The sequence below is a fragment of the Mizuhopecten yessoensis genome, unplaced genomic scaffold, assembly GCF_002113885.1.
Source record: "Mizuhopecten yessoensis strain PY_sf001 unplaced genomic scaffold, ASM211388v2 scaffold4403, whole genome shotgun sequence".
In the NCBI taxonomy this organism is placed as follows: Eukaryota; Metazoa; Mollusca; class Bivalvia; order Pectinida; family Pectinidae; genus Mizuhopecten; species Mizuhopecten yessoensis.
The window spans coordinates 41,549-65,507 of NW_018405529.1; the positions used below are offsets into that span (position 1 = coordinate 41,549).

At 38.2% G+C, this 23,959-nt stretch overlaps 1 protein-coding gene across 4 annotated transcripts in view; it reads left to right on the forward strand.

The window, feature by feature from the left end:
* The window catches only part of LOC110448957 (protein crumbs-like), a 106,315-nt gene that overhangs the window by 18,443 nt on the left and 63,913 nt on the right, over positions 1–23,959 (forward strand). For 2 of the 4 annotated variants that reach the window (XM_021495476.1, XM_021495477.1), the window contains exon 2: positions 2,922–3,509. In XM_021495476.1, coding sequence (XP_021351151.1) covers positions 2,922–3,509 — 588 coding nt within the window. Of the gene's footprint in view, positions 1–2,921; positions 3,510–17,252; positions 19,379–23,959 lie in introns of those variants that run through there. The other 2 variants (XM_021495478.1, XM_021495480.1) reach the window with 2 other exon arrangements.

Genomic DNA, 23,959 nt, shown 5'->3' on the forward strand with positions numbered 1-23,959 from the left:
TTTTGGAAGGCTTAGTTTTATCCTATAGGGATCCCTGTAATATGTTAGGATGACTCAGCTCAGCTGTTACACAATAGGTTTTGGCTATGTTCCCTAAGGAGTGGACTGTGTTGGTCATATTTAGGTGTTATGATTCTGACTTTAATCTGCAGTATGTGGTAGGAAAGCTAGCACTTATGTACATGTACTACAACAGAATTTCTAGTCTTTCCTCGTATTTCATAAAAATGTTTGTACTATCAAAAAAGCTGTATCATTCTATTGTTCAAAGTAATCAATCATCATGTAGAAGGCTGCAGTTTTGCTTTCTGCAAATGTGAGAAGGTAGAGTTTTGTGACGAAGGTAGAGTTAATTGAGACCAGTAAAAGTGTGATAAAGGAGGTCATGTTGTGTGACACATAGTTATGTGACAAAGCAGGAAGAGCTGTGTGACAAAAGCATGTGAGTTATATGACAAAATAGGTAGATTTGTGTGACAAAGCAGGAAGGGTTGTGTGACAAAGTATAATGAGTTGTATGACAAAGGAGATAGAGTTGAGTAACAAAGCAGGAAGATTTGGGTGACAAAGCAGGAAGGGTTGTGTGACAAAGGAGGGTGAGTTAAGTGACAAAGCAGGAAGGATTGTGTGACAAAGCAGGCTGGGTTGTGTGACAAAGCAGGAAGGATTGTGTGACAAAGCAGGATGGGTTGTGTGACAAAGCAGGAAGAGATGTGTGACAAAGTATAATGAGTTGTATGACAAAGGAGATAGAGTTGAGAAACAAAGCAGGAAGGGTTGTGTGACAAAGGAATAAGAGTTATGTGACACAGGTTGAATTATGTACCTAATTGTTTGTTATATACACAAAGAAGTGATAATCCACAATTAGCTCTCAAACTAACAGAATATAACCATGTACTTCAAACGTGTTCTTTATGTATAAATGGTACATGTAAGGATGTAAAGTGTAAACTTACAGTACATGAGTAAATAGGCCTATTACCCAGTACTCTCACCCGCTACACTGTTTAAATAGTTCTATTGACTCATATATTTCGTTCAGGTGAAATCGAATAAACACAATATTTCCGTATTTATAGACAGCATCTATGAATAGTCTCTGTGGATTATAAACCTATAACCAAATGGAACTCAGTTATTACCTTATTTGACATAGCTAAATTTGTTTAAAGATCAACAAATAGAATTTGTTTGTTAACTATATTGAAACTGTTCAGACATCTCAAAATATGCAGCACTGTGGGATACTTTTGTATAACACAAATATAAATGTGTACGTATTCAGCTAAGGTAGTATTATGTCTGTAAGGATGAGAAATAATAGCTTCACACTGATCTACCTGTATACCCAGTAGATCTATAGCTACACTACAGACATAGTACATCACATAGCAAACCAAGCCACGTACACCACAAGGTGTAGCAAATATATGGCCAATGTTGCTTATGCAAATTTACTGAGCTTCGACAAATTAGTTTTGATGTTATTTGACCTATGTGACCCCACTAATGACCTTGAGAATTGAGAGTGATATCAGCTATAGTTTGAGCAGCAGCACCCTATGGGTTTCATCTGACCCAGATGTCAGATGATATGTTTACCTGCAGAAAATACTAATTACAAGATTGTTTCATAATAAGATTTTCATTGTAAAAGTGTACCTGCATCATATGAAGGCCCTTTATCTGTTTATTATTTTCATATGTCTTATTTCATACTTGTATATATTTCATTATGTTTCCCTACCAGAACCAAGGTCTCCAAAGATCAGAATGTTGGTCTATTGTTGTGTAGCTGTTTATATGTAATTAACACACAGCGGGGTGCAAAGTTAGGCTGTTGAGATTACAGCCAATGAGTGATTGTACTTACTATCAGGTTATTGTGTGTACTAGCTGATAACTGACCCTGTCCTGAAATGTAGTCCAGTCAAGCTTCTTCTAGCATATACATAACAAATCTGTATATCTTCATTGCTTGTTACAAAAGTTTCCAACCAAAACATTTCTTTTTACTAAACTAATTTTCTAAATAAACAAAAGTAGTGATTTTCAGTCTGTTTGGGTGAGTGTAACTGATTAATCAGTTGAAATAGTTTGCGATGGTATAACCACGATATACCGTCTGCATTTCTCATCTGCATATGAAGCCCAGATGTTGATTGTTTATGACTGACCCCGACATATCATGAAAATGATAATTGTGACATCACAAACATTAGTTGACCTCAAATGGTCAATATAATTCCACCTCACTTAGAATAATGATTCTGATGTCACCGATCCACGGGCGGAGAGAGTCAGATTTTGAAGAAACTGATCCAAAACAGTTTAAAGTCATCATTTCTTTCTGTGATTTTAGCTGATATGAACTAGAATGGGAATAATCCTACTGTAATCCTACTGTCTTTTGACATTTGCATTAGTATATGGTGATTATACTGTGGGAAATACACCTTTTACTGGCTCCGCTTCGTGTCATGAGTAAAAATCAATTTGCAACAATATAATGAAAATGCACCGCCACAGATCTCAAAATACAGTAGAGTTATCCCGTAAATGTGTCCAAACGTCACTTCAACTCTTACTTACATCTTTACCACATAAACGATATGTTGAATCTTTGTCCACTATGATTATATTACTATAATGATCATTACTATTCTGTAGGATCAAATATAATGAAAATAACTACAATCAGAAACTATTAAAATTTTGTGGATTGGTTTGTTTTAATAGATCAGACTGTCAGAGCACAAAAAATTGAGTTGGGGAAAATTATTACAGTTTACTGTTATAATGTAACACTGACATACAGACTTTATGTCTTCATAGAATGGTTAAAATTATATTGTAAAATATAGACATGATGCTGAGGTCTGATACTGTGTATTTTCACTATCTCTGTCATTTTTCAGTGCTGGGCTTCATCCTGTTTCTGCTAGATGTACCAACACAGGCCACAACCAATGGAAGGGTAGCAGTTTTTAATGTGTCTATGAATTCCAGTTTAAACATTCAAGGAACAAACTTTGCGTGGAATGTCAGTGGTGCACAGTTAGCATTCAGCTACCGAACTTGTTCTGGTGGACAACTTCTGTATCAGAACGGCTCCACCGGAGATTTTATATCACTTGATTTAAATAGCAATGGAACATTGGAATTTCGGTGGAAGACTGGAAATCAAGAATATTTTATGTCTTATGGAAATTCTTTAATAGGAAAAGATTTTTATTATGTAAAATTTGTGCGTACAGTTGTAGGTGTTTTAGTGTTAGAAGTCCAACTGTATGGACAAACTGTTTTAAATGTACATATAGCCAACAGTACATCTCGGGAAAGCATCTGGCATGTGAACCTAGGGGGCAGCACAGGTATCCAAGTGGGGCGTCACCTGACAGGGTGTGTGATGGAGGGTCCCGGAATCTCATTTAGGAACAACAGTCATGTACAACCAATCAACGTGTTATGGAACGATACCTGTCCAATCAGCAGCTGTTCTACAGGTAGGCCATTATCAACTTTTAATTAACATTCATGATCTATACAATTATAGTAAACATGTATGTTCAGTTATTCTCCCGGTGTAACTCTACCAGGTAATTGATGATCTTTGCACCACTGCTAAAAACTGTAATTATTCATTGGAGGTTGATTTTTCCAGCATTACTGCAGTTTTGATAAATCATTTCTGAAAAGAAAAATCATACCTTGTGTTTTTTATAAAAAGAAAAACACCTTGAAATAGCGAAAGGTAATCATCAGTTGGGCTAGACCAGGATTCAAACCCTGCCCTGAACCTCAAATTGCCATACTGTCGCTCTAACAACCTGAACTGCCTGGTCAATGGCAGTGCTCTGGCCCAATTGTGCTACAGTAATAACAAAAATCCAAAGCAAAATTAGGAGGAGTTTTTTTTCATTAATGTACAAAAAACCATAGTGGAGTCCTCTTGAGTTTCAGTACATATCCCTGACCAATCATTAACTTGATCACAAAATAGCATACACCTAATGAACACCAATATAGCACACACAAAATTACAGCTGTCCCATTTGTCCTATCAGTACAACTTTGTTAATACTTGGTTGTAAATCTTACTGATGGATATAGTGTACATGGTAAATAAGGCCATTTTATCCGGACCCCTAAATTCAAGATGGCCACCATAGCTTCTGATTGATGGAGACGTTTCAGACTGTAATTTCTGTTCCTGTTGGTCTAATTTTGATGATTAGTAGTGGTAAGCAGTATGTACTTGATTGATTACATGTGTTAATCATTATTATCCATATTTCGAAATCCGACATTTTTGTTAAGGCTGCTACTTGGTAATTATGGAGGGTATATACACTCCCGGCACACAGTGTGTGTGGGTAGAGGGCTGCTGTTGTGTGTGTGGGTAGAGGGGCCACTGGTGTGTGTGTGGATAGAGGGGCTGCTGTTGTGTGTTTGGGTTGGGGGCTGCTGTTGTGTGTTTGGGTTGGGGCCACTGTTTTGTGTGTAGGGAGAGGGGCTGCTGTTGTGTGTGTGGATAGAGGGGCCACTGTTGTGTGTTTGGGTAGCGGGGCCACTGTTGTGTGTGTGGGTAGAGGGGCTGCTGTTGTGTGTGTGGATTGAGGGGCCACTGTTGTGTGTTTGGGTAGAGGGGCCACTGTTTTGTGTGTAGGTAGAGGGGCTGCTGTTGTGTGTGTGGATTGAGGGGCCACTGTTGTGTGTTTGGGTAGCGGGGCCACTGTTGTGTGTGTAGGGAGAGGGGCTGCTGTTGTGTGTGTGGATAGAGGGGCCACTGTTGTGTGTGTGGGTAGAGGGGCCACGGTTGTGTGTGTGGGTATAGGGGCCACGGTTGTGTGTGTGGATAGAGGGGCTGCTGTTGTGTGTTTGGGTAGGGGGCTGCTGTTGTGTGTGTGGGTAGAGGGGCCACTGTTGTGTGTGTGGGTAGAGGGGCCACGATTGTGTGTGTGGATAGATGGGCCACGGTTGTGTGTGTGGGTAGAGGGGCCACGGTTGTGTGTGTGGGTAGAGGGACCACGGTTGTGTGTGTGGGTAGAGGGGCCACGGATGTGTGTGTGGGTAGAGGGGCCACTGTTGTGTGTGTGGGTAGAGGTGCTGCTGTTGTGTGTGTGTGTAGAGGGGCCACTGTTGTGTGTGTGTGTAGAGGGGCCACNTGTGTGTGTGTGTGTGTGTGTGTGTGTGTGTGTGTGTGTGTAGAGGGGCCACTGTTGTGTGTGTGTAGAGGGGTCGCTGTTGTGAGTGTGGTTAGAGGGGCTACTGTTGTGAGTGTGGTTAGAGGGGCTACTGTTGTGAGTGTGGGTAGAGGGTTTGCTGTTGTATTTGTTGGTAGAGAGGCTGCTGATGTGTGTGTGGGTAGAGGGGCCACTATTGTGTCTGAAGGTAGAGGGTCTGCTGTTGTGTGTGTGGGTAGAGGGCCGCTGTTGTGTTTGTGGGTAGAGGGGCTGCTGTTGTGTGTGTGGGTAGAGGGGCCACTGTTGTTTGTGTGGGTAGAGGGGCCACTGTTGTGTGTGTGGGTAGAGGGGCCATGGTTGTGTGTGTGGATAGATGGGCCACAGTTGTGTGTGTGGGTAGAGGGGCCACGGTTGTGTGTGTGGGTAGAGGGGCCACTGTTGTGTGTTGGTAGAGGGGCTGCTGTTTTGTGTTTGGGTAGAGGGGCCACTGTTGTGTGTGTGGGTGGGTAGAGGGGCCGCTGTTGTGTGTGTGGGTAGAGGGGCTGCTGTTGTGTGTGAGAGTAGAGGGGCCGCTGTTGTTTGTATGGATAGAGGGGCCACTGTTGTGTGTGTGGGTAGAAAGGCCACTGTGGTATGTGTTGGTAGAGGGGCCACTGTTGTGTGTGTGGGTAGAGGGTCTGCTAGTGTGTGTGTGGGTAGAGGGGGCACTGTTGTGTGTGTGGGTAGAGGGGCTGCTGTTGTGTGTGGGAGTAGAGGGGCTGCTGTTGTGTGTGTGGGAAGAGTGGGCTGCTTATGTGTGTGTGGGTAGAGGGGCTGCTTATGTGTGTGTGGGTAGAGGGGCCATTGTCGTGTGTGTGGGTAGAAAGGCCACTGTTGTGTATGTGGGTAGAGGGGCCACTGTTGTGTGTGTGGGTAGAGGGGCTGCGGTTGTGTGTGTGGGTAGAGGGGCTGCTGTTGTGTGTGTGGGTAGAGGGGCTGCTGTTGTGTGTGTGTGGGTAGAGGGGCCACTGTTGTTTGTGTGGATAGAGGGGCCACTGTTGTGTGTGTAGGTAGAAAGGCCACTGTGGTATGTGTGGGTAGAGGGGGCACTGTTGTGAGTGTGGGTAGAGGGGCTGCTGTTGTGTGTGGGAGTAGAGGGGCTGCTGTTGTGTGTGTGGGAAGAGTGGGCTGCTTATGTGTGTGTGGGTAGAGGGGCTGCTTATGTGTGTGTGGGTAGAGGGGCCATTGTCGTGTGTGTGGGTAGAAAGGCCACTGTTGTGTATATGGGTAGAGGGGCCACTGTTGTGTGTGTGGGTAGAGGGGTCGCTGTTGTGCGTGTGGGTAGAAGGGGCCACTGTTGTGTGTGTGGGAAGAGGGACCACTGTTGTGTGTGTGGGTAGAGGGGCCGCTGTTGTGTCTGTGGGTAGAGGGGCCGCTGTTGTGTTGATATTCACATGTACCCCAGATACTGTAATTGTACATATTTTAATGTTCTATTTTTAGAAATTTTCTATTTTTAGATATTGCACTTATTTATGAATGCGCTAATTGAAGTTTCCTGGTGTATATATTGTGAGTGTGTCAATTAATTCATAAATGTGTTAATGTGTCAAAATTTTATAATAAGCTGAAATTTGAGCCTACTAAAAGAAGTACTTTTACAGTATTCTATAGGAAGATGTTGATCAATATTGGTATTAGTTTCAGAACAATGATGATCTCTGTTGATCTCGTCTTAACCATTTGTGGGTGTCTGATGTCCAGTAATTAAGTTACCTTACAATACCTTACACACCATGATGGTATCCTGTACACCTTGAGCTATCATTATTCTGTTAGGTACTCTGCCCTTTGGACATTACCTAATAATTATCATTAGTATATCTGTTTAGATATTGCATCACAAATTTATTGTGTTAAGATGATAAAATGAACCACTCGGTGAATTGTATAAATTGTCATGAAATTCCATATTATGGTCAATGTAAAACACATTGATTTGCCTACAGGTTTACGGCTATGTCGAGGAAAGCACAGCATTGATGATTCTTTACATTGCACTGATATCTCTTATTCAAATTTTTGTTGCAGGACTTCATGTAATTTTCATAAAAATGTGGTTTAGATTTCCATTTCATGTAATCCAATTCTCAGAGGTTATTTGAAGGTTGCAGATGATATATATAGTAAAAACAACTCTGTATCAAGGAAGGTTTACATGTTAAAGTGGATAGGGTTTGTTCTTTGTATGTGATAGGTTTAAAGACCTTAGGTCAATCAATGTAATTGAAATACAACTTGAGCTGGTTTGTTTACACAAAGGCTGTGTTGATTATATACATACAGATATAGGTATTGTATAGGTTCATAAACCTGTGAATTTAAAGAAAAGCTGTCTCGTGTTTCAAAGGGAACTTACATGTACCAGGTCACATGACTACTTAAATCAGCATTGCATGCAGGTTTTAATGCTTCAGGTATTGCTTTATATTATATATAACCAATGTATAGTGTACATCTATATATATATAATACACAGTGTATTAAAACTGGTACACTTAATTGTAGTACCAACATGCAAGGTATATATAAAGGATATTTATTACCAATGTATGATTGAAATGTTTAAAATGAGATAAAGCTAGCTAGGTCACCCAACATTATTTTTCGGTAATTGATAGCATTGTATACAGCACAATTTGTAACAAGAACATCATCTTGTTAGGGAAGGGGGATAACCCCTGTTTGCTTGCTGAACTCAACTTTTTAGAAATAGATATAATGCAAGGGAGATAAGCAATGATGTACTCGGGGGAAATTTGTATTATTTACTAGTAACGAAATTATGATATCATTTGTTAAAAAGTAAAGGGAATTAGTTTGAGTAATTTAAAATGGAATTTAAAAGAAGTATTTAGTCATCTATAATGGAGACATTTTTCTTAAAAAAATAATATATATTTTGAGGTGCTATATAGAATTACTTTAATGGTTCAATCTTTTTACTGATTTTCCACTAAATTTCACTGTTAATTCACTGCAACATTGACCCCAGCTATAAAGAACTTTCTTTGAAGAACGTATAATAACTATCATTGGAACAATTATAATTTCCACAAAATACATTTCATTCGACGAAATACATTTATTTATGCTTTTTCACATATCTTAGTTGTTAATTAGGACATAAAGCTATGTAAACAAAATGTTAGCTTTAAAAATCTACCTATTTTGAGAAAAAGATGAAACAATAAGTTGCAAGGCTGGGTGAGGTGAGGAGTTCCATACAGAAATGTAGTGGTCTGTTGGAATATCTGTTTGTTTTGGACAGCACTTGTATGTCAAAATCAGATCCATGGTTCCAGTCCTAAATTCTTGTTCTCAGAACAAAGATGATAAGTACCATCAAACAAGCAATCAGACTGCAGTACAGGTAAAATACCATGTGCAATTGTTGCTAGTGGACTTTGTATAAAGTTGAATCAATGTGGGTTACAGTGCTGTACAGTAGATATGGACTATGTGAAAAATTAATTAGGGCTTACAGTGCTGTAGATGTGGACTATGTGAAAAAATAATGTGGGCTTACACTGCTGTAGATATGGACTATGTGAAAAATCAATGTGGGCTTACAGTGCTGTAGATCATGGACTACGTGAAAAATCAAAGTGGGTTACAGTGCTGTAGATGTGGACTATGCATACAGTTGTTCTGGAATTACAGTGCTGTAAATGTGGACTATGTATAGTACAGTGCTGTAGATGTAGACTATGTATACAGTTGTTATGGACTTACAGTACTGTAAATGTGGACTATGTATATTACAGTGCTGTAGATGTGGACTATGTATATTACAGTGCTGTAGATGTGGATTATGTATACAGTTGTTTTGGACTAACAGTGCTGTAGATGTGGACTATGTATGTTACAGTGCTGTAGATGTGGACTATGTATACAGTTTTTGTGGACTAACAGTGCTGTAGATGTGGACTATGTATACAGTTGTTGAGGACTTACATTGCTGTAGATGTGGACTATGTATACAGTTGTTGAGGACTTACAGTGCTATAGATGTGGATTATGTTTATAGTTGTTTTGGACTTACAGTGCTGTAGATGTGGACTATGTATACAGTTGTTGTGGACTTACAGTGCTGTAGATGTGGATGATGTTTACAGTTTTTGTGGACTTCAGTGCTGTAGATGTAGACTATGTATATAGTTGTTATGGATTTACAGTGCTGTAGATGTGGTCTTTGTATAGTTTTGGGCTAACAGTGCTGAAGATGTGGACTATGTTTACAGTTATTGTGGACTTACAGTGCTGTCAATGTGGACGATGTATACAGTTGTTTTGGACTTCAGTGCTGTAGATGTAGACTATGTATATAGTTGTTATGGATTTACAGTGCTGTAGATGTGGACTGTATACAGTTGTGTTGGGCTTACAGTGCTGTAGATGTGGACTATGTATACAATTGTGTTGGGCTTACAGTGCTGTAGATGTGGATTATGTTTATAGTTGTTTTGGGCTTACAGTGCTGTAGATGTGGATTATGTATACAGTTGTTCTGGACTTACAGTGCTGTAGATGTGGACGATGTATACAGTTGTTTTGGACTTCAGTGCTGTAGATGTAGACTATGTATATAGTTGTTATGGATTTACAGTGCTGTAGATGTGGACTGTATACAGTTGTTGTGGGCTTACAGTGCTGTAGATGTGGACCATGTATACAGTTGTTGTGGAATTACAGTGGTTAAGATGGGGACTATGTATACAGTTGTTGTGGACTTACAGTGCTTTAGATGTGGACTATGTATACAGTTGTTGTGGATTTACAGTGCTGTAGATGTGGATTATGTTTATTGTTGTTTTGGGCTTACAGTGCTGTAGATGTGGACCATGTATACAGTTGTTGTGGAATTACAGTGCTTAAGATGTGGACTATGTATACAGTTGTTGTGGATTTACAGTGCTGTAGATGTGGATTATGTAAACAGTTGTTTTGGGCTTATAGTGCTGTAGATGTGGACTATGTATACAATTGTGTTGGGCTTACAGGTCTGTAGATGTGGATTATGTTTATAGTTGTTTTGGGCTTACAGTGCTGTAGATGTGGAATGTATACAGTTGTTGTGGGCTTACAGTGCTGTAGATGTGGACCATGTATACAGTTGTTGTGGAATTACAGTGCTTAAGATGTGGACTATGTATACAGTTGTTGTGGACTTACAGTGCTGTAGATACCGTTGTTGTGGACTTACACTTACAGTGCTGTAGATGTGGATTATCTATACAGTTGTTGTGGACTTACAGTGCTGTAGATGTGGACGATGTATACAGTTGTTGTGGATTTAAAGGGCTGTAGATATGGATTATGTATACAGTTGTTGTGGACTTACAGTGCTGTAGATGTGGACGATGTATATTACAGTGCTGTAGATGTGGACTATGTATATTACAGTGCTGTAGATTTGGACTATGGATATAGTTGTTGTGGACTTACATTGCTGTAGATGTGGACCATGTATACAGTTGTTGTGGATTTACGATGCTGTAGATGTGGATTATGTATACAGTTGTTGTGGACTTACATTGCTGTAGATGTGGACCATGTATACAGTTGTTGTGGATTTACGATGCTGTAGATGTGGATTATGTATACAGTTGTTGTGGACTTACAGTGCTGTAGATGTGGACGATGTATACAGTTGTTGTGGATTTAAAGGGCTGTAGATATGGATTATGTATACAGTTGTTGTGGACTTACAGTGCTGTAGATGTGGACTATGTATACAGTTGTTGTGGATTTACAGTGCTGTAGATGTGGATAATGTATATTACAATGCTGTAGATGTGGATAATGTATATGGTTGTTTTGGGCTTACAGTGCTGTAGATGTGGACTGTATACAGTTGTTGTGGGCTTACAATGCTGTAGATGTGGATTATGTGTACAGTTGTTTTGGACTTACAGTGCTTTAGAGGTGGACTATGTATACAGTTGTTGTGGACTTACAGTGCTGTAGATGTGGACTATGTATACAGTTGTTGTGGATTTACAGTGCTGTAGATGTGGATTATGTAAACAGTTGTTTTGGGCTTATAGTGCTGTAGATGTGGACTATGTATATTACAGTGCTGTAGATGTGGACCATGTATATTACAGTGCTGTAGATGTGGAGTATGTATACAGTTGTTGTGGACTTATAGTGCTGTAGATGTGGACTATGTATATTACAGTGCTGTAGATGTGGACTATGTATATTACAGTGCTGAAGATGTGGACTTTGTATATTACAGTGCTGTATATGTAGACTACGTATACAGTTGTGGAGTTACAGTGCTGTAGATGTGGATTATGTATACAGTTGTTGTGGACTTACAGTGCTTTAGATGTGGACTATGTATACAGTTGTTGTGGACTTACAGTGCTTTAGATGTGGACTATGTATACAGTTGTTGTGGACTTATAGTGCTGTAGATGTGTATTATGTAAACAGTTGTTGTGGATTTACAGTGCTGTAGATGTGGATTATGTTTATAGTTGTTTTGGGCTTACAGTGCTGTAGATGTGGACTGTATACAGTTGTTGTGGGCTTACAGTGCTGTAGATGTGGACCATGTATACAGTTGTTGTGGAATTACAGTGCTTAAGATGTGGACTATGTATACAGTTGTTGTGGACTTAAAGTGCTGTAGATGTGGACTATGTATACAGTTGTTGTGGGCTTACAGTGCTATAGATGTGGATTATGTTTATAGTTGTTTTGGACTTACAGTGCTGTAGATGTGGACTGTATACAGTTGTTGTGGGCTTACAGTGCTGTAGATGTGGACCATGTATACAGTTGTTGTGGAATTACAGTGCTTAAGATGTGGACTATGTATACAGTTGTTGTGGACTTACAGTGCTGTAGATGTGGACTATGTATATTACAGTGCTGTATATGTGGACTATGTATACAGTTGTTTTGGACTGACAGTGCTGTAGATGTGAACTATGTATATTACAGTGCTGTATATGTGGACTATGTATACAGTTGTATACAGTTGTTGTGGACTTACAGTGCTGTAGATACCGTTGTTGTCGACTTACACTTACAGTGCTGTAGATGTGGACTATGTATACAGTTGTTTTGGACTTACAGTGCTGTAGATGTGGACCATGTATACAGTTGTTGTGGATTTACGGTGCTGTATATGTGGATTATGTATACAGTTGTTGTTGATTTACAGTGCTGTATATGTGGATTATGTATATTACCGTGCTGTAGATGTGGTCCATGTATACAGTATTTGTGGATTTACGGTGCTGTATATGTGGACGATGTATATTACAGTGAGATGTGGACCATGTATACTTTTGTTGTGGAATTACAGTGCTGTAGATGTAGACTTTGTATATTACAGTGCTCTAGATGTGGACTATGCATACAGTTGTTGTGGAATTACAGTGCTTTAGATGTGGACTATGCATACAGTTGTTGTGGATTTACAGTGCTGTAGATGTGAACTATGAATATTACAATGCTGTAGATGTGGATTATCTATACAGTTGTTGTGGATTTACAGTGCTGTAGATGTGGATTATGTAAACAAATGTTTTGGGCTTATAGTACTGTAGATGTGGACTATGTATATTACAGTGCTGTAGATGTGGACTTTGTATATTACAGTGCTGTATATGTGGACTATGTATACAGTCGTGGACTTACAGTGCTGTAGATGTGGATTATGTATACAGTTGTTGTGGACTTATAGTGCTGTAGATGTGGAGTATGTATATAGTTGTTGTGGATTTACAGTGCTGTATATATGGATTATGTATACAGTTGTTTTGGGCTTACAGTGCTGTAGATGTGGACTATGTATATTACAGTGCTGTAGATGTGGACCATGTATATTACAGTGCTGTAGATGTGGACTATGTATACAGTTGTTGTGGACTTATAGTGCTGTAGATGTGGATTATGTAAACAGTTGTTGTGGATTTACAGTGCTGTAGATGTGGATTATGTATACAGTTGTTTTGGACTTACAGTGCTGTATATGTGGACGATGTATACAGTTGTTTTGGACTTACAGTGCTGTAGATGTGGACTATGTATATTACAGTGCTGTAGATGTGGACCATGTATATTACAGTGCTGTAGATGTGGACTATGTATACAGTTGTTGTGGACTTATAGTGCTGTAGATGTGGATTATGTAAACAGTTGTTGTGGATTTACAGTGCTGTAGATGTGGATTATGTATACAGTTGTTTTGGACTTACAGTGCTGTATATGTGGACGATGTATACAGTTGTTTTGGACTTACAGTGCTGTAGATGTGGACTATGTATGTTACAGTGCTGTAGATGTGGACTATGTATACAGTTGTTGTTGACTTACAGTGCTGTAAATGTGGATTATGTATACAGTTGTTGTTGATTTACATTGCTGTAGATGTGGAACATGTATACAGTTGTTCTGGGCTTACAGTGCTGTAGATGTTGATTATGTATACAGTTGTTTTGGGCTTACAGTGCTGTAGCTGTGGACTATGTATACAGTTGTTGTGGACTTACATTGCTGTAGATGTGGACTATGTATACAGTTGTTTTGGACTTACAGTGCTGTAGATGTGGACTATGTATACAGTTGTTGTGGACTTACAGTGCTGTAGATGTTGATTATTATACAGTTGTTATGGATTTACAGTGCTGTATATGTTGATTATGTATACAGTTGTTTTGGGCTTACAGTGCTGTTGATGTGGACTATGTATACAGTTGTTGTGGACTCACAGTGCTGTAGATGTGTACTATGTATACAGTTGTTGTGGACTGACAGTGCTGTAGATGTGGACTATGTATATAACAGTGCTGTAGCTATGTATACAGTTGTTTTGGACTTACAGTGCTGTAGATGTGTATACAGTTGTGGACTTACAGTGCTGTAGATGTGGATTATGTATAAAGTTGTTGTGGACTTATAGTGCTGTAGATGTGTATTATGTATACAGTTGTTGTGGATTTACAGTGCTGTATATGTGGATTATATATACAGTTGTTTTGGGCTTACAGTGCTGTAGATGTGGACTATGTATATTACAGTGCTGTAGTTGTGGACTATGTATACAGTTGTTGTGGACTTATAGTGCTGTGGATGTTGATTATGTATACAGTTGTTTTGGACTTACAGTGCCTTATATGTGGAAGTTGTATACAGTTGTTTTCGACTTACAGTGCTGTAGATGTGGACTATGTATATTACAGTGCTGTAGATGTGGATTATGTATACAGTTGTTGTGGACTTACAGGGGTGTCTCCGTATCTATGTGTCAGTTTACCAAAGTAGGTGATTAATGACCAGGAGTGAGATATATTCCTAGGTAATGTCATCTGTGGACATGATAATTACCTACTCCACGGCCACACAGGTATGTGGTCATTTCACTGGTCTATAGTGGTCAGCCAGGGGATATTGATTTAGGTAGTCCGGTATATCAACTCTTAAGCACTGACCAGGCCTAACAGATTGGAGTATTGATAGCTTATATTTACTATATAAACCAGCAGTGCTGAATTTACATTTATAATGGTCTGCAAACTCTTCTCAAAAGTTTATTTTCTCTGACACACTGTTGGATAATTTGCAGATTAAAATATTTTCAGTATTAAGAAGCATATTAAAGATTCCCATGCACTGTTAAAGTTGTCCTTCTACAACACCCAGTAGATACAAGCGTATACCTGACTGTATGCCTCAGTAGATACTGACCCAGAGGACAACTACTGATACTGTTGATAGCTGTACATAGTTTCAATGGTCAACTATATTGATGTGCTGGTCACTCTGTCAAGTCCAGTTTCTAGCTAAAGGCTGTTTGTGTTTTATGACATATCCATTTCATAACTTCAAAGCAATCAAATATATGGATGTAAATATTTAATGCAGTGCATTAACACATGCATTCATTTTCTAGATCAGTGGAGGTCAGACTTTATGCTACAACACCGAATGGGGTTGCATTTAAATTGTTTTTCTGTATATCCAACTGGCTTTTAAAATTAAAAAAATAACATTGTTATGTTATCATTTAAGCAGGCCTACTATCTTGATGGTACTTACATATGTTATGTTCTTGATAAGGACGATACTCTACGTCAAGTGATTTTGACCATTTGTGTTGTGATTGTAGGATCGTCTGTGCATGTATAGTAACTAATTATAACATATGATTTACTTGAAACAATCTTTCCTCTGTGAATTCTGACACCACCATAGTATCTACCTGAAACCATTAGGCTTTACCTGGTAGATCCTTCTTTGCTTGAAATAATTGCTCGGCATCCATAATATATATCCTTTGATGTAAAGACTTACATTTACTATTCAAGAAACATACATATTCCTGTTTAGGCTGTTTACTTTTCATTTAAATGTCACCGATTTGTTAAAATGTCACATGCCAGGATAGTCATAACTGCCTCCCTAGTTTAGAGTTTGGACTGATAGAACACTAAACAAGGGAAACTAATGTGGATTTCATGTCTGAAGGGCACTTTTCACTTTAAGGACGCAAAAACTAATGTTATGTCAGATGTGAGAATGTGGCTATATAATTGCTATGATAAAACTGGGTTCAATTTTTATAGCTATGGTGATAAATAAATCTCACTGTAATTTATTATAAAGCTTTTTTAACTTAGGGCATTATCTTTGTTTTGTGTGTGTGTTTTGTTAATTTCTGCTTTCCGAATAAAAACACCTGTTCAAAACGTAATTTGAAACATATATTGTGTTCAGATAATGGCATTAGTAATATTTTATCCTCCTTATAGTGACATCCCTGGTACTGGATTCAACTTGTGTCTGTTCATGGAAAAAAATATCTAGCCATAACTCGATCTTCTTTATTTCCAGACTCGATCGACATTCCAATGAAACTTTATCACCTGACCAATTTGACACGAAGGTCTGCCATTCCAGTATACACTGTTATTGAATACATTCAATGTTCTTGGCCATATATCCTACCTTAAGTCAATTGATTGCACTAAAGCACAGACTTTGTATGTGGGTTGACTTAGAGAACAGAAAACCAAATTGGTTCTAGGTATGGTACATCAAAAGTCAAGGTCACGCCATGAGAATACAATTAAATCAGTCCAATCTTCATTTAAGAGAAAAGGATTCCACAAAGGTCCGTATAGTTTGGCCTAAAGGAGAGAAAGAATCCTAACTATTCTGGCTTTGGTTTATCAACTGGCATTGGGTAAAAAAATAATAACACTTTTAAATGGCATATTTTGAGCTGTCCTTTGAGATGAAATCATCAGATCTTAGAAAATAGGAATATAAGTGAAGCAATGTCATCGTTGAAAATGCTCAAATTTTAGAGTCCATCCAATATAGGCAGAGTTGAAAAATATGCAGATATCTATCATCTTGATAAATCTACACATAATTTTGATTGGTTTATTAGTTTGGTATTGATTGAGGGTCAACAGGAGGATTATAGTACATGAGTAAAAATGGTGATGCTGGTAGGCTGAAGCTTAATTATATATATAATTAGCTAACAGGATTGGTTACCTGTCTGTGTTACCTGTCCCTGACGAGTAGGCATGGCACCTTTGCAGGTAAGATATAGCTGTCAGTGTCATGAATCACTCCACCTACCTGTTCTCAGATATATACTACACTGCCCCAGGGGGACCTCAGGTATTTATGGGGCTCCAAAGGGGGTATCAGAAATTATGTGCATTGCAATTTCTACATTGTTTCATTTTAAATAAATGGTGTGTTTAAATAAAGCCATTTGTGTGTATTTATGCAATAATTTAGCATGCAAACAAACTATTTGTCACCTATATTTATGTGCTTATATTTAAATTAATGCAAGTGGATTTTAGTCAGGTCAACTTTTGGACCCCTGTGGGCACTTGTTTCATTATTATGGACAGACAATAGATAGGCCTATAGAGAAAGATATTTATACAAACTAGAAAAAACACATTGTTTGATATGCAGGACCGAGGATGGACATATGTTGGTGTGGTGTACAGGGCTTATTCTGATCTAATAGGGGCGTAAAGGGGATAGCAGATTTACTGAGGTTATTGTAGGCTGGTTATCACCTCATTGGGAACCAGAAAACAGCTAATCTGGAGTACCTGGTATCTGAGGGATTAATTACCTGACAGGAAGGGTGTATGTACCTCGTTGGACCAAAGTGTTTACATAGCAAGCTCATTACAGGTCAGCTGGTTTGTCTCACAGCGGAGGGCACCAAACATTTTATCACAAAACAGGGACGCATTCCTGTCATACATGGTGTTGCATTGCTCTCTAAGGAAAGTGAAAGTGCCTGATATTTTATGCTGAGATCACATGAGCTGGAAGTGGATATATGCCCCAGACATTCAATAACTTGTAATATATGTGCATTTCTGTATGCACCACTGCTGATTGTTGTTGTAACACAAATGTATCATGCATGCAGGTGTTCAAAAGTTTATCAGATCTGTGATATTGTTTGTGGGAAACCATTTCACGTTGGCATATTGCAATGAAGGACCCCATGAAGCAAATTGGAAAAGCTAGTTTGGATTGATTTAAGTCATTGATTTTTGGAGCAGCATGCATACATAAGATTTATTACCTGTATGTTTTACTTATCTGCGACAGAATCTAACTTTTTACCTGGGAAATACTTTTGATGTTCACATACCTGTAAACGGCTATATTGGTAGTCAGTGTGTACAGGTAAACATTGTCCTGTATAAACGATTTACGGTATGACAGGAACTGGCTTCTCTGTATGAGGAGGAATTGATGACACTGAGTTTTAACTGCTGCCAAAGTGTACATGGGATTTATTACCATCTGGTGCAGAAAATTTAAATATTTAAGGTCATCCTTCACGTGTGGAGCCTTAGTATCAATTACTAGGGTGCATGCTCTCTGAACTGTGAAATTGAACTTAATCAACTGTGGACCTTGTGTCTGGATATTTTTGAAATACTTCCTGTACTGGAGATGAAGGTTGGAATACTTTGAACTTTTACGTTTCTAATTTGTGAATGGTCATCAGTCGATCTACAAGGCATTGACACTGCACATTGTTGGGTTTAACAGACTGAGAATAGTAAATGTGTGGGAGCTACAGAGAATGTTGGCAGTACTATAGTTAAGAAGTGTACACATGTGTACAGGTAAATTATTAATTACCATATTTACCTGTGACGGAAGTTAACACACATTTTGTCAACTAGAGTTTTACAGTACTTGTTTGGTCTTCTACAAATTGACCTGACGAAGACCTAACATATAGGGACACAGACAGGAGCCTTTAGAGCCTATAGACCATTGACCATTGACCATTTACCACTAACAACTGTCCGGTGACCATTGTAGTAGTGTCGCTCTACCTGGGGATTTTAAATTTGAAAAGGATTGTAGCTCTCCTGTGTAGTAAGGTAGACTTTATAATTTAGGAGACAAACCTTTTTTATGTGACTCGTTCAACATCGAAATGTCCAAGAGATGAGTCAACAAGAAGTGAGCGTACCTGGAATATCACCTGGCTAGGTTTTGGTCGTATTTAAAAAAAATAGTCTTTGGATCAGGCCGTGGATTTTGTTTGCAGCAGTGTTGTACAGATGTTTGGTCTGTACTTGTGATTTTCAATAGAGATTTCAAATTGAAGGTGTGACTAATCCGCACATTACCTGTGGAAATAACAGTTATTGTACTATAGCTGTACAGTATCATACAACCTCGTTATGGACATTATGTAATGGTTTAAATAGCGACAGCCTATGTATGGTATTTACCTGGATGACTTGGTATTAACCAATCAATTATACAAACACACAACGTGTTTTGCCAACATTTGTACCATACTGTATGATACTTTTTTAAAACAGTGTGTATCTTGATTGGTTGGCGTATTCCCAGAAAATGATCACCACATAAACATTCCATTTCTGGACTTCCTGTGACAAATATTATGGTGATAGAACTATTTTGTGAAAATTCCTGTGATTCTGTGGATGTTTGTAATATGAAAGAACAACAGTGAAAGAAGATTACTATCGGTTTGCTTCACAGGACAGTTAATTAATATTCTAAGTTGTGGATCAAACCAGTGTTTCCAATGTTAGAACTAGTGATCTACATTTTCATTATACCCATTGGATTATGCCTTGGGCAAGGTTAGTATGTGGAGTTTGATGTATTTATCNCAGTCCACCACCTCCCCTTCCAGCCTGATATAATTACCTTCCCCCTCCCCTGATCAGGCTTCAGAACCAGATTTAATTACCGTACCTGTCTCTCTCCCCCCAGTTTGATATGATCACTTGTTCCCCCTTTTCCCCACATCCCATCCTGTGAGTGCATGAGCCTGATATAGTTACCTCCCTCCCCGTTTCAGTCCCCCCTATCAGCAAATATAATAACTTGTTCCCAGCCTGATATAATTACCTGCCCTTTCCCCCAGTCTCCCCTTCAAGTGCCAAGCCCTGATATAGTGATATAGTATAAAGTTATATTATACTTTATCTGAAGTGTATATATTTGAAGTGTTTCATTGATAAAAAATATCACTTTAATATTTTAATATATCTATATAAAAAGTTGAATACTATAACATGGTAGTGTAAACAATATGTCACTCATAACTTTAGGTAACATTTACCAATTATATGCATACATCACTTAATATAAAATATTAAGATGATTCATTAAAGCTGAATGTTGTCACATGGTCTACAAAATTCTATAGAACCTATCCTGTTTCCAGTAACTTACTGGAGTTTAGAATTTAATCATTAGGTAATGATAAAACCACTGGTCGAGTACATAGCTAATATACCTAACTGATGGGGCTATATACATTGTTAACAGAAACATCTGTGTTAGAAACGCCTGCACCAATAGCAGTCATTGTCCACCTTATTGATTTTGCTGACGAAGACACAGATAAATGTGGTTGAGTCCCACAGTTGTTTTTAGTTTAGAACTCATAACTATATTTAATGTTATAAGGACACCTGCCCTAATAAGGTCATCCCTTGTAATATTCAGAATATAACTCTGGTATTAACAAAAACAAAGCTGTCATGGAACAATTGATACAGTAAATAATACCAGAATGGTATACAGTCATATTGATAGAGAATTCATCCTGGGATTCAGATAAAAAATACCCTCATGTCTCTGCTGTGGTGGAAAGGTAGTCGAAATAAGACATTCGTTCAGGATCACACTCAGAAGTGTGTCTATAGAAAAAGGCTACCCAATTCATTTACCTTGGCCCGGCCAAATATGGTTTCTGACTAAAATATCACTGATTGTATACAGGGCCTCTGCTTTAAAAAATAGAAAAAATGGTTTAATAGAGAATGATGCTGGGATGGAAAGAGATATGCTCAAACTAGGAAAAACTATGTCCAGGGCAGGAAAATGAGACGGGGCACATACAAAGTCTTATTATAATTAGAATCTAAGACACAGATTGATTGATGTTATTTCTTAGCAAATAACTTCAATTTGTTATTTTGCTAAATAATTTTGATAATTATATATAATAATACCAAGAAAAAAATAAGATCCAAAATGATACATATGTGTTAATCTGTTTTCGTTTTGTAGTTTTTAATTTTAATAGAAAAATAATGCTTTTAAGATATCTGCAGTGCTGTCTCTTTGGCAAGTTAATTATATTTCCCACAAGAGCATAAAAGGAACCATACTGTTCATCTACTGTATAGCCCTCCAATATTGTGAGAGTTTGTTTGCCTCATCCACACCACTAGTATATATGTACAGAGGTAAAGGAGCTCACTCCCGCTCCCAGTCAACAGCTGTCATTGAGGCCTGTATCATTATCTTTAGTTCCCAGGGCTGAAAACTAATACATCACTTGTTCAATCAAAGTTCTGCCATCTACTGAATAATTATTCAGATGTGAAACTGATGGTGTGTGATCATGAATATTGGATAGCATGGGGTGGGGAAGGGGAGGAGATGGGGTGGGGTTATGGGAAGGGGTGGAGATGGTGTGTGGTTATGGGTGGAGATGGTGTGTGGTTATGGGAAGGGGTGGAGATGGTGTGTGGTTATGGGAAGGGGTGGAGATGGTGTGTGATAATGAATATTGGATTGCAGGGGGTGGGGGAGGGGTGGAGATGGTGTGGGGTTATGAATACTGGATAGCAGGGGGTGGAGATGGTGTGTGATAATGAATATTGGATTGCAGGGGGGGGGGGAGGGGTGGAGATGGTGTGGGGTCAAAAACCGTCATGAATATTAGATATCATGGGATGTGTGAGGAGGTGGGGATGGTGTGAATATAAGATATCATGGAATGTGTGAGGGGGTGGGGATGGTGTGAATATAAGATATCATGGGATGTGTGAGGGGGTGGGGATGGTGTAAATATAAGATAAAGGGGTATTTAGAGAACAGTTGAGGGTGTTGAAATGGGGGAGGGGGTCATGAATATATGTGTAAGGATTTGGGGGAGGGGGTGGAGATAGTATAGTATGGAGTTTTGAATATAAGAATAGAGGAAAGGGGTTGGGGGCTAGGGTGGAGATGGTTTGGGATCATGAATATATAAGATAAGGTGATATAGGACCGATGTGGGATTGGGGCTGAGATATTTTGGGGTCATGAATATTACATATGTGCTGTGGGATTAACATTTTTAGCAGTGAGAATGTAGAGATGGTGTGTGATTGCGTGGAGCATATTTACTTTAATCAGAACTCAGGTATGGTTCCTCTACATCTTGCTCATTTCTGACAGGCTCAGAATAAAAGAAATATGGCAGGCAAAAGTTAAGTGTGTGAGGGAAACACAATAATTTATTTCCCCTTCTTGTGATTAATATAATCCAATCAGACATGCAGCTAAATAAATGGTGGAGGTATAATAAATGGTGGAGGTATGATAAAAGGAAGTGGTGGGAGGATTTAAACAATCTTTGATAATATATCAGGTTTTACTTGATATGTTTAAAGTAGGATGGGTGGTAAGTTAAGATAGGAGGGAATGTATGTGTATGACCTTAGCTTACATTTCACCTTGAGTATGTAAGGTGATACTAGAAGGTTAACTCGATCTATAGGGGTACATCAAACTGGAAGTTCTTACTGTCTACAGTAATATCCTCTATATAACTCTAATGGAAATGTTTGTGTGGGAAGCTAATTGATTATATGGTTTCTGTAGAAATATGTCATCCATCTTATATCTATATAAAGACCTGGGGCCTGACCTGGGGCCTGACATTAACACAGTAATCAGTTAGGGTAGGAACCAATGTATCAATAATGGATGTTTTTATTTACACCTGGTTTGGTTATTGCTATATAACAGCCTGCAGTATCATTTATTTACAATTGTAAGTATTATACAGATGTCCAGGTGGGTCAGCAGTCTCCGACCTGAGTAATTGGAATGGGATTGGGGAGGTTTTATATACCATAAATTATCTTAATATTCAGTGTGTTTGAAACAGATTATTCTCATACACTTAGGTTACCTGTCCCAAACGAGGACAAATTTACAAGTGGTTGACTTAACCTGTATATATTATTCATATTGCCTGGTATATTTTACCACTCATACCACTAAAACAATATGTTTTACTTCATATCCTGGCAAGGTTTTCTCTTGATAATGTGATTTTCTTTTCAATAATAAAAAACAAAACTTCAGCATGCATGATTCATCCATCTTTGTAGTTCAAAAACAAAGGATTTCAAAATCGCACAAAAGTAATGGGTGTACATTACATAAGGGCAATGTGTTTCCCCTTGATAATGATATGTTAAGTTATGTTGTTATGTCTTTGTTTATAGATATTGAGGAACAGTGTGAGTTACAGACAAACAAACAGACAACATCTGTATGAGCACATGTACATTATGTAGATGAGATGGGTGTGGCGAGTTTATCTGTCTACAATGACTGCCCCTATCAAAACTAAAAATTGACATGGATTATAATTACTATCGCATCTCAATTCCTGACCAGATATGTTGGCCTGTGAATATTCATATTTAACATAAGTTTATACAGAGTAATGCTAAAAACATTGACAGTTATAAATTGTGATTTAGAGTATATGATTCGCTGCTAGTTCATTGTCAAACCCTGACTAATCGGATACTTCAGTGTCATTTTATTGTAAATTTTTATTAAACTCGACATGTTCACCTTATTGCCAAAAAGAATTGTATGATGATTTTATCAATTACTGAATTTAATTATCATACGAATGTATTGTAAATGGAACCTAGAAGCAGTATATTCATTATAAAGATGTGGAAATATTTTCACAGTTGAAATAAAAATTATGGAAATGACGAATCAACTGTTTTTTCCAAATCTACATGAATTGAAAATGAAGACAGCCTGATTTAGAGCCGTGCAATGTCTTATGATTCTAGCTGGATATCAACATTATTGATAATGAGATGGGTTCCCTGACAGATTTTTTGAAGTATAAATTTCCCCTTAAATGATTCACAGACTTTGTATTGTATACATGTGTACATAACCCAAGTATTGCAAAATCCATGTATATATATTCCAATTCTTTGAATTATCCGGTATTTAACTTCTGCTTAAAAAGTAGTGGTGCTGTTTGTTTTGGAGGTACATGTATATTGAAGTCCCCAAGGATATTATAGGTACCTACGCCCATAGTCATGAAATCGTTCTCATGCTCTAACCAAGATTCTGTGCTCTTTCGTGTCCTATTGATAAATCAACAAAAAGTC